At 40.4% G+C, this 13,732-nt stretch overlaps 1 protein-coding gene across 4 annotated transcripts in view; it reads left to right on the forward strand.

The window, feature by feature from the left end:
• Nucleotides 1-13,732, forward strand: part of LOC115217138 (kinesin-like protein KIF16B) — a 117,470-nt gene that overhangs the window by 37,357 nt on the left and 66,381 nt on the right. For all 4 annotated transcript variants that reach the window (XM_029786751.2, XM_036507298.1, XM_029786752.2 and 1 more), the window contains exons 6-15: nucleotides 2,042-2,094; nucleotides 2,463-2,581; nucleotides 3,745-3,814; nucleotides 4,391-4,463; nucleotides 6,047-6,114; nucleotides 7,624-7,724; nucleotides 9,695-9,808; nucleotides 10,806-10,903; nucleotides 11,240-11,314; nucleotides 13,612-13,665. In XM_029786751.2, coding sequence (XP_029642611.1) covers nucleotides 2,042-2,094; nucleotides 2,463-2,581; nucleotides 3,745-3,814; nucleotides 4,391-4,463; nucleotides 6,047-6,114; nucleotides 7,624-7,724; nucleotides 9,695-9,808; nucleotides 10,806-10,903; nucleotides 11,240-11,314; nucleotides 13,612-13,665 — 825 coding nt within the window. The remainder of the gene's footprint in view (nucleotides 1-2,041; nucleotides 2,095-2,462; nucleotides 2,582-3,744; nucleotides 3,815-4,390; nucleotides 4,464-6,046; nucleotides 6,115-7,623; nucleotides 7,725-9,694; nucleotides 9,809-10,805; nucleotides 10,904-11,239; nucleotides 11,315-13,611; nucleotides 13,666-13,732) is intronic.

The following is a 13,732-nucleotide window of genomic DNA, read 5'->3' on the forward strand; positions in this document are numbered from 1 at the left end:
TACAGTACTGTTTGAACATGGCCGATGCCAGTGCTGCTTGACTGGCACCCATACCGTGGTGGCACATATACAGTACTGTTTGAACATGGCGATGCCAGTGCTGCCTGACTGGCACCCATACCGGTGGCACATATACAGTACTGTTTGAACATGGCCGATGCCAGTGCTGCCTGACTGGCACCCATACCGGTGGCACATATACAGTACTGTTGAACATGGCCGATGCCAGTGCTGCTTGACTGGCACCCATACCGGTGGCACATATACAGTACTGTTTGAACATGGCCGATGCCAGTGCTGCATGACTGGCACCCATACCGGTGGCACATATACAGTACTGTTTGAACATGGCCGATGCCAGTGCTGCTTGACTGGCACCCATACCGGTGGCACATATACAGTACTGTTTGAACATGGCCGATGCCAGTGCTGCTTGACTGGCACCCATACCGGTGGCACATATACAGTACTGTTTGAACATGGCCGATGCCAGTGCTGCTTGACTGGCACCCATACCGGTGGCACATATACAGTACTGTTTGAACATGGCCGATGCCAGTGCTGCTTGACTGGCACCCATACGGTGGCACATATACAGTACTGTTTGAACATGGCCGATGCCAGTGCTGCATTGACTGGCACCCATACGGCTGGCTGGCACATATACAGTACTGTTTGAACATGGCCGATGCCAGTGCTGCCTGACTGGCACCCATACCGGTGGCACATATACAGTACTGTTTGAACATGGCCGATGCCAGTGCTGCATGACTGGCACCCATACCGGTGGCACATATACAGTACTGTTTGAACATGGCCGATGCCAGTGCTGCCTGACTGGCACCCATACCGGTGGCACATATACAGTACTGTTTGAACATGGCCGATGCCAGTGCTGCCTGACTGGCACCCATACCGGTGGCACATATACAGTACTGTTTGAACATGGCCGATGCCAGTGCTGCATGACTGGCACCCATACCGGTGGCACATATACAGTACTGTTTGAACATGGCCGATGCCAGTGCTGCCTGACTGGCACCCATACCGGTGGCACATATACAGTACTGTTTGAACATGGCCGATGCCAGTGCTGCCTGACTGGCACCCATACCGGTGGCACATATACAGTACTGTTTGAACATGGCCGATGCCAGTGCTGCCTGACTGGCACCCATACCGGTGGCACATATACAGTACTGTTTGAACATGGCCGATGCCAGTGCTGCCTGACTGGCACCCATACCGGTGGCACATATACAGTACTGTTTGAACATGCCGATGCCAGTGCTGCATGACTGGCACCCATACCGGTGGCACATATACAGTACTGTTTGAACATGGCCGATGCCAGTGCTGCCTGACTGGCACCCATACCGGTGGCACATATACAGTACTGTTTGAACATGGCCGATGCCAGTGCTGCCTGACTGGCACCCATACCGGTGGCACATATACAGTACTGTTTGAACATGGCCGATGCCAGTGCTGCCTGACTGGCACCCATACCGGTGGCACATATACAGTACTGTTTGAACATGGCTGATGCCAGTGCTGCCTGACTGGCACCCATACCGGTGGCACATATACAGTACTGTTTGAACATGGCCGATGCCAGTGCTGCTTGACTGGCACCCATACCGGTGGCACATATACAGTACTGTTTGAACATGGCCGATGCCAGTGCTGCTGACTGGCACCCATACCGGTGGCACATATACAGTACTGTTTGAACATGGCCGATGCCAGTGCTGCATGACTGGCTCCTATGCTGGTGGAATGTAAAAGGCGCCCACTACACTCTCGGAGTGGTTGGCATTAGGAAGGGCATCCAGCTGTAGAAATCATGCCAAATCAAGATTGGAGCCTGCTGCAGCCTCCCAGCTTACCAGTTCTCGGTCAAACCATGGTAGCATGGAAAGGGATGTTTTACAATGATGATGATGATGATGATGATGATGATTATAGTAATATTCCATCCCATTTCAAAATTTCTTGTTATTGTTGGATAATGAATATTTTGTGTTTGATTTCTCTGCAGGAACTATTTTCTAGGATGGTTGATGGTAATTCCAGTTATCGAACAGAAGTCAGGTGAGTGTAACATGGGAGAATGATCAACTGTTGGTAGAATTGATTTGGTGTTGTTCTTTTCTGTGTGTTGTCAGGTTGATAGGAGAGGCAGAGGGCAGAGATCAATATTCTGCATAGGTGCAGGTATGACCATGTGGTTAAGAAGAAGAATGCTTTCTAACCATAGGGTCTCAAGATCTGTCCCACTGTGTGGCACCTTGGGTAAATGTCTTCTTCTGTAGCTCTGAGCCAACCAAATCCTTATGAGTGGATTTGGTAAACAGAAAATCAAAGATGCCCATCATGTGTGTATGTGTGTGTGTGTATTTGTGTTGTCTTTTAACGAGAAAGAGTTTAATTATATTTTGGGAACTACATCTCATTCGCAGCTTTTTAGAAATTTACAACGAAAAAGTTCGAGATTTGCTGCAGAAAACTCATGCTGATGATAAAGGCCTCCATACACTTCGAGTTCGAGAACATCCCAAAGACGGTCCTTACGTTCAAGGTAATGAGATCTTTGGTCTCTTTAACTAACTCTGTAGCTAAAAGAATAGACGCTCTAGAATTAAAATGGTCCTTAGATTAAAGGTGGTGAAAACCTCCTCCTCTTTTAGCTAAAAAAACATCAATTTTGTCTTTAATCTATGGGCACAGGCGTGACTGCATGGTTAAGAAGTTCGTTTCTAAGCTTTGTGGTCTTGAGTTCAGTCTCACTGCATAGCAGCTTGGGCAAGTGTCTTCTACTATAGCCCTGGGCTGACCAATGTCTTGTAAGTAAATTTGGCAGACGGAAACTGTGTAGAAGGCAAGCATGCATGTGTGTGTGTGTTTATATATATATATATATATATAATCAGCGGTGGTGCCCCAGCATGGCCGCGGCCTTCGGGCTAAAACATTTTTAAGGATTTAAGGATATATATATATATATATGAGAGTTAAAGGAAATTTACCATAAAATACACCATCTGAAGGAACCAGCCTTGGAATTTCACATAGAGAAATTTGGTATCTGCCTGGATATTATATCCCACCTCTTACTATATATATATTTATATATATTATAATAATTATATACATAATTATAACAAGGGATTGGTTATAAGCCTCTTGGAGTTTTTAAGGTGGTATTAACGTCTTTTGGCGTCTATTTCTAGCACATGGAGAGGCTTATAGCCAATCCTTTGTTATAATTATGTATATAATTATTATGATATTTGTAAAATTCACCCATAAGGTTTTTATTTCCATACTGACCCCTTGGTAAAATCATTAATGATTTTTACCCTTTATTATAATATACATATATATATCGAAACACAGAGTAGATGAAACAGGGACAACTGAAGAAGGGGAATATTCTTTATGTTGCATGTCTCGTTTTTCTGTTTTTTTCGTTGTTTCAAAAAAAAGTTTGTTTCTATGTTTTTGTTTCTCATTGTGTTCAACGTTTTTTTCATGTCCTGTACCCATATATGCATGTATATATACATATATATGTAGGTATGTACATATATGTATGTATATATGCATATATTTATATATATATTGTACTTTGAATGTACTGGAGTAAAAAAGCAAGTTAACCAGCCTATAAATAAAAATGTATAACAATACTCTCTCACATCAGGTAGATCTTAAAATGAATTTCTTATTCTTGTATTTCAGAGTTATCAAAGCATTATGTCCATAACTATGAGGACATTAAGAGCCTGATGGATTATGGTAATATTAACAGGTAAAATGCATTTCAGTTTCTCTGTAAAATGGTAAAATCATTTCTCAATTGATTCCAATGTATTGTTAGTTTTCTAGAATTTAGACAAGTTCAAGTGTATTACATTCAAGCACAGCACTACACTCAATACACTTTGTAAAGTTGGTTGAATGATTCTTCCCTCATAATAAATTAATCTAATATTAATTTGATATTTATTATTTTGGATGCTGGTGCCGTGTAAAAAGCACTGGTGATGGTGCCACATAAAAAGCACCCAGTGGCATTCTGTATAGTGGTTGGCATTAGGAAAGGGCATCCAGCCATAGAAACCTTGCCACAACGGATGACTGGAGGCTGGTACAGCTCTCCAACTTGCCAGCTCTGATCAGACCAACCTAATATTAACAGGTAAAATGCTTAGAAGATGCAAATATTATGACTGCATATTCAAAGTTATATAAATCTTGAATATAAACATCTTTTAAAAATACTATTCAGCCGATTTTACTTTAAAAACTAATAACAAAACATAAAAATGTTGACTATAAAACTTTTGGATGTAATTTTATTAAACACGTGAATATTTGTTATTAGGACAACAGCGGCCACCAATATGAATGATGTTAGCAGTCGATCCCATGCTATATTTACCATACTTTTCACTCAGGTTAGAGCATTTTCTTTTATTATTTCTTAATAATCTTGACATTGTGAAGGTACATGGACTAGTATTTGCTGGGTTCAATTTCTGGGCTGGGTAGCAGATTGTATTGGGTCAGATAAATTTATTTGTTTTTTTTTTCCCCCGTTTATTTAATATGCTTATTTTTCATCAACAATTTTAACAAATCAGTGATTCCTACCAGGCACAGGCATTGCTGTGTGGTATGAAGTTTGCTTCCTAACCGCATGGTTCTGGGTTCAATCCCAGTGTGTGGCACCTTGAGCAAGAGTTTTCTACCATAGCCTCAGGCTGGCCGAAACTTTGTGAGTGGATTTGGTAGACAGAAACTGAAAGAAGCCCATCATATGTGTGTGCGTGTCCGTGTGTCAGTGTTTGTCTCCTACCACCACGTGACAAACAGTGTTGGTGTGTTTATGTCCCCATAACTTAGCAGCTCAGCACAGGAGACCACTAGAATAAGCACAAGAGTTATTATTTTATTTTTTAAGTACAGGAGTTGATTCATTCAACTAAGATTCTTCAAGGCAGTGCCCCAGTATGGCCACAGTCTAATGACTGAAATAAGTAAGAGATAAAAAAAATTTTAATAAATGGAGAAAAAAAGGAATTTATCTGACAATCAATATTTTTGAGAAACTGGCATCCGTGCTAGCGGGGTGCAAAGAGCACCATACGAGGGTGATTGTTGACAGAGCGGCTAACAAGCTTCTGTGCCAGTGGCACATAAAAGGGCACCATTCGAGTGTGATCGTTACCAGCGTCGCCTTACTGGCACCTGTGCCCGTGCTAGTAGGGTGCCAAGAGCACCATTCGAGCCTGATCATTGCCAGAGCAGCCAACTGGCTTCCGTGCCGGTGGCACGTAAAAGGGCACCATTCGAGCGTGATCGTTACCAACATCGCCTTACTGGCACCTGTGCCGGTGGCATGTGTAAAAAAAAAAAAAAGCACTTCATTTCACATTGTTCTGGTCTGCTCAGCAAAACTCAAGAAGCAGCCAGGTACTGGTGCACCCCTCCCCTCTATCTCATTATTCCATCCTTGATCAAGAGTTGGAGGGCTGAAAGAGTAACTGTGTCTGCTTGTGACTACTTAAACTACCAAAACCAATTAGGGAAAGCATGGTACAGGCCTTAGCAAGCCATTCTCACTCCTGAGTGACTTCTGGGTGCATTGTATTATTTTGGCGTTCGCTCAAGACTTCTGCTAATTCCATTTCAGATATTTATCTTGCCAGTTCCACATAAAGAGCACCTCTGCCAGTGCCACTCACAAAGAACCTCTCACTGGTGCCACATAAAAGCACCAAGGACATTCTGTAAAATGGTTGGCATTAAGAAGGACATCCAGCCATAGAAACATTTGTCAAAACAGACAATTGGAGCTTGGTGCAGCTCTCTGGCTTACCAGCTTCTGTCAAACCGTTCCACCCATGTCAGCATGGAAAATGGACATTAAATGATGATGATGATGATGATGATGATTAATAGTTTTTTCACGTAATATAAGCCCCTACCACCACCACCACATATTTATAAAAGCATATTTTTCTCTGCTGTTTTTTAGGCCAAGTTTGTTAAAGATATGCCAAGTGAAATCCACAGCAAAATTCATTTGGTTGATTTAGCTGGAAGGTAGGATGTTTTTACCACCTTCAATTTCATTCATAATTCTTTTTGTTAGTCAATAAATAGATCTATTCTGTCATTCATGATTCTTTTTGTTAGTCATTTAACCCTTTAGCATTTGAACTGGCCACATCCAGCCGAAATATTCTACCTGTTTTATCTTTACACTGGTCACACCTTTGACCTCTTACATCTACCATTCATTGTCATTTTAAAAATAAACAAGGGCACTCAGAGAGTGCAAACCCCCACCAAGGCAACACCAATGTCCTCTCAACAATTAGCCAGAGATGATTTTTAAAATGGGAATATCTGAAATAAACCCAACTGCTCTCAGAAACGAGAATACTAATAATGAACCCGACCTCTCTCAAAAATTAAGTAAAGAAACCGGAAAAATAATCCAGAATCCTTGTCTGGTACTGGGTCGATCCCAAAATCTAATCAGTTCATGCCAGTCATGAGGCCAAACATCCCTGAAAGTTTCATCCGAATCCATCCAGTGGTTCTTGAGATATCTTGTCCACGGACAAACAAACAAATACAACTGAAAACAATATCTCCACCTTCAAAAAGGCAGAAGTAATAATCACATCATCGAAATCACAAAGTTTTTAAATAATGCAGGATTAATTTTAAATGATGTGAATACATAAGCATTACGTTTGACAGTAATCTGAATGCTAAGGGGTTAATGAATAAATTCATTCTATCATTCATAATTCTTTTTGTTAGTCAATTAATAAATAGATTTAGTCTCCCTTGTGCAGTCTAAGATAAACTGATAATATTATGAAGAGTCATATTCTTTAATGTGTACAAGACATTTGGGCACGGCCATTCTGGTACCATGGATTTGGCATCACTGATTTGATGCTGACAAATTGACATCAGATGGTTTCATGTTTCTTTTATTCTAAAGTTTCTCTCTTTCTCTCTCTCCCTCCCTCACTCACTCACTCCCATGCTCTCTCCATGCCCCCTCCACCTTCTCTCCTCTATATGTGAGCATCTTTCTTTGTGAGTGGGTGAAGTGACCGAAAGTGTTTATGTCAATCACGTTTCTTCTCTCCCTTTCTTCTATCTCCATCTCTTCTTTCTCTCTCTTCTTTCTCTCTCTCTTCTTTCTCTCTCTCTTCTTTCTCTCTCTCTTCTTTCTCTCTCTCTTCTCTCTCTCTCTCTTCTCTCTATGTATATTTCTGCATATGCGTGTGTGTGTGTATGTGTGTGTGTGTTTGCCTCCATTGCCAAAAAATACTGTCATCAAAACCGACCGAATGTCCAGTCCAGTCACACCATATTGCCAGCATTGTCCAAGACAGCCATGTCCTCCAATCATTTCATCCCATTCTTTATTATTCCCTAAACAATTCTGCAAATGGTTGGCTCCCTGGCTGCTGAGGCTTTTGTCGTTTGCCTCCAGTTCCTTAAATCAAACTTTACTGATGACATCCTTTGTTGTTTCTTTATTCAATTAATTCCTGTTTGTGCTGAAAATCCCTTTTCTTTTTCAAGTGAACGGGCCGATGCTACGGGAGCAACAGGACAACGACTTAAGGAAGGGGCCAGTATCAACAAGTCATTGGTTACGCTGGGTAATGTAATATCAGTTTTAGGTAGGTTCTCTCTAACTGACAACTTCAACAATATTGAAGTAGCATCATCATCATCTTCATCTTCATCATCATCATCTTCATCTTCATCATCTTCATCATCTACATCACCTTCATCATCATCTTCTTCATCTTCATCATCATCATCATCATCATCATCATCATCGTCTTCATCATCATCTTCATCATCACCTTCATCATCATCTTCTTCATCATCATCTTCATCATCTTCGTCATCATTGTCATCTTCATCATCTTCATCGTCGTCTTCTTCATCATCATCATCATCCACTTTTCCATGCTTGCATGGGTTGGACAGAATTTGCTGAGGCAGACTTTCTCTGGTTGGATGCTCTTCCTATCACCGAACCTTTACTGGTTTCTGAGGAAGATAATCCTTCCTCGTAACTTGACATGCTTCTGCAGAATATTGGAAACGAATGCCATTTATTTACAACAATCTAACAATGTCAAAACAAGGACGGACACACACACACACACACACACACGCATGCATGTGCATGCACACACTCATACACACGTGTACTTTGGCATAAAAGAGGGCATCCAGCTGTAGAAACCATGCCAAAACAGACCATTATTGAACCTGGTGCAGCTCCTGTCAAACTGTTCAACCCATACCAGTAAGGAGAACCTGTTAAATGATGATGGTGATGATGGGCTTCTTTCAGTTTCCATCTACCAAATCCACCTCCAGGGCTTTCATTGACCCTATAGTAGAAGACAATTTTCCCAGAGATTCTATAATATTGGTGAGAAAAGTGCAGTCACAGCCTTGTGGTTAAGAAGTTTGCTTTACAGTTATGGAGTTCCAAGTTCAGTTCCACTGTACAGGTATTTTCTACTGTAGCCTCTGGATGACCAGTGCTTTGTGAGTGGAATTTGGTAGATGGAAACTGTGAGGAAACCCTTTGTATGTAAAGTGCTCTTTTGCAAATGGTTATGTATATTTTTGTGTGTACCATTGTAAAATAGTGTGTTTTAACAAAAAGTAACTTAGCCATTCAATAAGTAGAAATTGATAAAACAAATATTGCATTTTGGTTGGTGTTAGGAAGGGCATCCAGCTGTAAATTTCCTGCCAAAACAGTCACAGAAGTTTGTTAAGGCAAGAAACTGGCAGCATCATGAGAACATCAGACAAGATGTATTTCTTCTGGCATTCCATGTTCTGAGTTCAAATCCTGTTGAGGTCAGCTTTGCCTTTTATCCTTTTGGGGCTGGTAAAAAAGAAAATACCAGTCATGTGCAGGGGTTGATGTAATCAATTGGCACCATCATCATCATCATTGTTTAATGTCTGCTTTCCATGCTAGCATGAGTTGGACGATTTGACTGAAGACTGGTGAACCAGATGGCTGCACCAGGCTCCAATCTGATCTGGCAGAGTTTCTACAGCTGGGTGCCCTTCCTAATGCCAACCACTCCGAGAGTGTAGTGGGTGCTTTTACATGCCACCGGCACAGGGGCCAGTCAGGCGGTACTGGCAACAGCCATGCTGAGATGGTGTTTTTTACGTGCCACCTGCACAGGAGCCAGTCCAGTGGCACTGGCAACGACCTTGCTCAAATGTTTTTTTTCACAAGAGCCAGTGAGGTGACGCTGGTAACGATCACACTCAAATGGTGCCTCTTACGTGCCACTGGCACAGAAGCCAGTTAGCCGCTCTGGCAACGATCACGCTCGGATGGTGATCTTAGCGCTCCACTAGCACGGATGCCAGTCATCGAATTTGATTTCGATTTCAAAATTCCTGGTCTTGGACCCTGCAACAGACCAGCATCTCATTCAGGGGAAATGTGACCTCTGTCACTTATACATCAAGGGAAACCTAGGAACCAGCCTAATGAGTTGGTTACTGGGTTTCCCTGTTCTTTCTTGAAATCATTGAATGTTTCATGTCTTCATACTTACAATTAACTGATTAATCTTCATTTCTTCTTTCATTACAGCCGAGATGTCTGAAAAGAAGGTAAAAAGCATTTTCATTCCATATCGGAACTCAGTTTTGACTTGGCTTTTAAAAGACAGTCTCGGTGGCAATTCAAGAACCATAATGGTTGCAAGTAAGTCGTATTGCTTCAACATTTATATTCGTGGCAGGGCAGGTGAGGGGCTGGAAATGAAAGGGGATGCTGGTTGTTGACGAAGATGCTAGGGGATGCTAGTTGTTAGAAGAAAGAGATGAAGTGATGTCAGGTGATGAAGCAAGCAATTTGAGCCTCTACATCTTTAGATGGACAGCTGTGGGGGAACAGACATTTTATCTAGTGGCCAGTAAATAGGATTGAGAGCCTTAGGGTCACACTAAAAGTTCCAGTGAACTATTGCGGATTTCCTACCTTACAAAATCATGACATTTTTTTGTCTTTTACACTTCAATATTTTATTTGTATCTAAGGTGGTGAACTGGCAGAATCATTAGCGCACCAGAAAAAAATGCTTAGCAGTATTTCATCTGTCTTTATGTTCTGAGTTCAAATCCTGCTGAGGTCATCTTTCAGGGTTGATAAAATAAGTACCAGTTGAATACTGGGGTTGATGTAATCAGCTCACCCCGTCTCCTGGCATTGCTGGCCTTGTGCCAATATTTGAAATCAGTGTTATGTTTCTGTTTCCCAATATTAGTGCTTGTTAAACATTTTTGGACTTTAAAGTTTAAATTTGCGCCTCAGACTCTTTTTAGATGCAAAGGGACATAATTCGATGCACTTTTTACACTTGTTTAACAGTGAGAACAGACACAGACAATGAAGCGCATGTATATGTGTGTGTGTGTGTGTGTGCACACACATACACACACACACATGCCTGCAACACATGTACATGTGCACACACACACACACACACAAGCCTGCTTCACACGTACACACACACACAAGCCTGCTTCACACACACACAACACGTATACACACAGAAGCCTGCAAACACATATACACACACACAGAGAAATGCATGACAGTGACAGAAATTTTAAATTCAGATTATTTCAAGAAAATTCTCATCAGAATTTGTTAAGGTTTCCCCACTGCCATAAATTAACCTTTGAATTCTATTCTACAGCCATATCTCCAGCAGACGTTAACTATGGGGAAACATTGAGTACCTTACGATATGCAAACAGAGCAAAGAACATCATCAACCGACCAACAATTAACGAGGTGAGACTTATTATCAAATCCTTTTGAAAATAATTTCAGAATGAATAATTATATGTAATTATCCCTGCCCCAACTTGCCAGCCGCCTGACTGGCTCCTGTGCCGGTAGCACGTAAAAAGCGCCATCCAAACATGGCCGATACCAATGCCGCCTGACTGGCTCCCGTGCCAGTGGCACATAAAAAGCACTCCCTACACTCTCATAGCTATCTCTGTACAAACTGTACTCACTTTGTTTTTAGAGACATAAGAAGGGATTATCCTAAATACTGTTTCACTAGTTTATTATTATTATAGATTAAGCATTCTCAAGCGATATACTGTCTCTGTTTTCCAGGATCCTAATGTCCGTCTGATTAGAGAACTCCGTGCTGAAATTGCTCGTCTCCGTGCAATGCTGGGTGGAAATATTGTAAGTAATGAAACCAATAGATTTCTCCAATTATTTCTCCATTTGCTAATGTTTTTTATTGAAGTTTGTAATTTCTTTTAATTTCTGGTAAATGTTGTAATTTTCTTCAAGGTCCATTTATCTTAATTGGTATTTTTTTTTGGGCTTATCTAAAATGTAATTTTATTTTATAACTGCATATATCAACCCAATAAATGTATTCGTGATTGTATGCTTTTATGTTGTTCCAAATAATATTTATTGGGTTGATATATGCAGTTATAAAATAAATAGGGTTCCTCCAAAAAATCTCTGGGTTAACGTTATCAGGCATTTGCCATATCCTGAACGCCTTACTTCCCTGGGCATGGACACATTGAAACTCCGACGTCTGGCAGCTGACTTGGCAGACACCCATAAAATTATTAACCATCTTACAAACAAGAACTCTGAGCACCTTTTCAAACTCCACCTGTCTAACACCCGTGGACATATTTACAAAGTCAGAAAACAGCACAGCTCCTTCCATGACTTTCGGAAACATTTTTTCACGCTAAGAGTTGCTGAAGCATGGAACAAACTGCCGGCATCAGTTGTTAGTTGTCGGAGCACTGCATCCTTCAAAACTTCCATGCTTCCTGAGATTCGCCAACACTACACCTGATTTTCTCCCCTCCATACACACACAAGCATGTATTTGACTCATACACTGTTCACTTTCCAGACATTTGTACATTACTGCATATGCTTTATACGCACTTTTGACAAATTGTGGTGCACCTGAGCACTGTATACAATAATTTCAGTGTTCACAGTATGGAGATCAGGGATTCTCCCCAGGTCAAGTCACTACATTTCCATATTGAGAAGTCCCAGCTACAATGCTACAGTCATGGGATTAGAATGTTGCAGGAAAGAATTACAAGACATTCTTCAAGCCGAACCAACTGGCAGGAGATTTATTGGTAGAGCAAGAACGAGATGGTTGGATAATTAGCCATTGTCCCAGTTAGCAACACTTGGGAATGGCAGTTGCTTGTGATAGGACCCTATAGGGGAAGAAATGCCCGAGGACTCTATCCCCACAACCCTCCAAAGAATAGTGGGCAAAGATGTATAAATGGATAATAGTTATTATTTTTAAAAAGTGGAAATGATTTCAACCCTTGTATTACATACTATCAATCCATGCTAGCATGGAAAACGGACGTTAAACGATGATGAAGATGATGCTGAGTCCAGCATTAATAATATATTTTTTCTTTGCTGTAAAATCTGAAAGTTGTTAACATAATGTTTGATGCATTGATCTAACAGAATACAAATTTTCCTGCAATTTAGTATCACGTCATAACTTGATATTATAAATATTACTAACTTCTATTTAATCTTAAATTCTGTTGTTTTATGTTGAGTAACTTAGGAAAATTGTCTTTAATATTATTCATCAGTTAAACAGCAATTAAACTTACTCTAAAACTTGTGATTTATTGACTTGCAGTGTTGGTTTATTTGTTATGATAGGGAAAGTTAATCTGTGATAGAGTGACATTCTAACCAGGAGAATATTTGATTCTCATCTGTCAAATATCTACAAAGTTAGTGAAGGAGATTGTGTGATATCTCAACTGGTAAATAGCCTAAGTCTTCCAGTGATGACTCAATCTGTTAGCAACCTTAGTCTTCCAGAAATCATATCTTGCTATCTTAAAAAATAATGATACATTGAGTAATTTGATCCTTATTTACTGTGTTTGGGAAAAAGACAAGACAAGACAATTGTGGCCAGAACATCTTTCTGATACATTACATCATCACAGCTTAAACAGCAAAAGGTCCATGAAGAGATAGACTGTCTACATTTGAGTGAACTAAAGAGATGCATAAAAAATTGACCAAATGTTTTGCATCCAGTAAAAAATAGTATAAATCAAGGATGTTAAACGTCAATTTTGGGGAAAAAAATAGAAATTTCTGATCTTAGTAAACTGGGACTCATCTAAGTAACCTGGAATTGGTCTAAGATGCCTAGAACTAAAGTAAGTTGAAATAATTGCAGGCAAGTTAAATGAGCTAAGCAAGTTGAATTGATCTAAACAAGTTGATCTGAGTTCTAAGCAAGTTGAATTGAGCTAAGCAAGTTGAACTGAGCTAAACAAGTTGATCTGAGCTCTAAGCAAATTGAACTGACTGAACAAGTCGAACTGATCTAAGTAGATTTGTTTTAGAATATGATGTAGAATAAGAACATTATCAAATATATTGTAATGAATTTGATTACATTAGAGTTAACCCATCCAAAATATCTTCTGTTTAAGGATAACATCACGACACCAAAAGTGCAGGAGAAACTCCATGAAAATGAAGCAAGGGTAAGTCTTTTAATTACTTTTAGAGAAATGTGTGAATTCTTTGCAGAATCATTGCATACTTACTGTG

This window comes from Octopus sinensis, linkage group LG11 (genome assembly GCF_006345805.1).
Source record: "Octopus sinensis linkage group LG11, ASM634580v1, whole genome shotgun sequence".
Taxonomy (NCBI): Eukaryota; Metazoa; Mollusca; class Cephalopoda; order Octopoda; family Octopodidae; genus Octopus; species Octopus sinensis.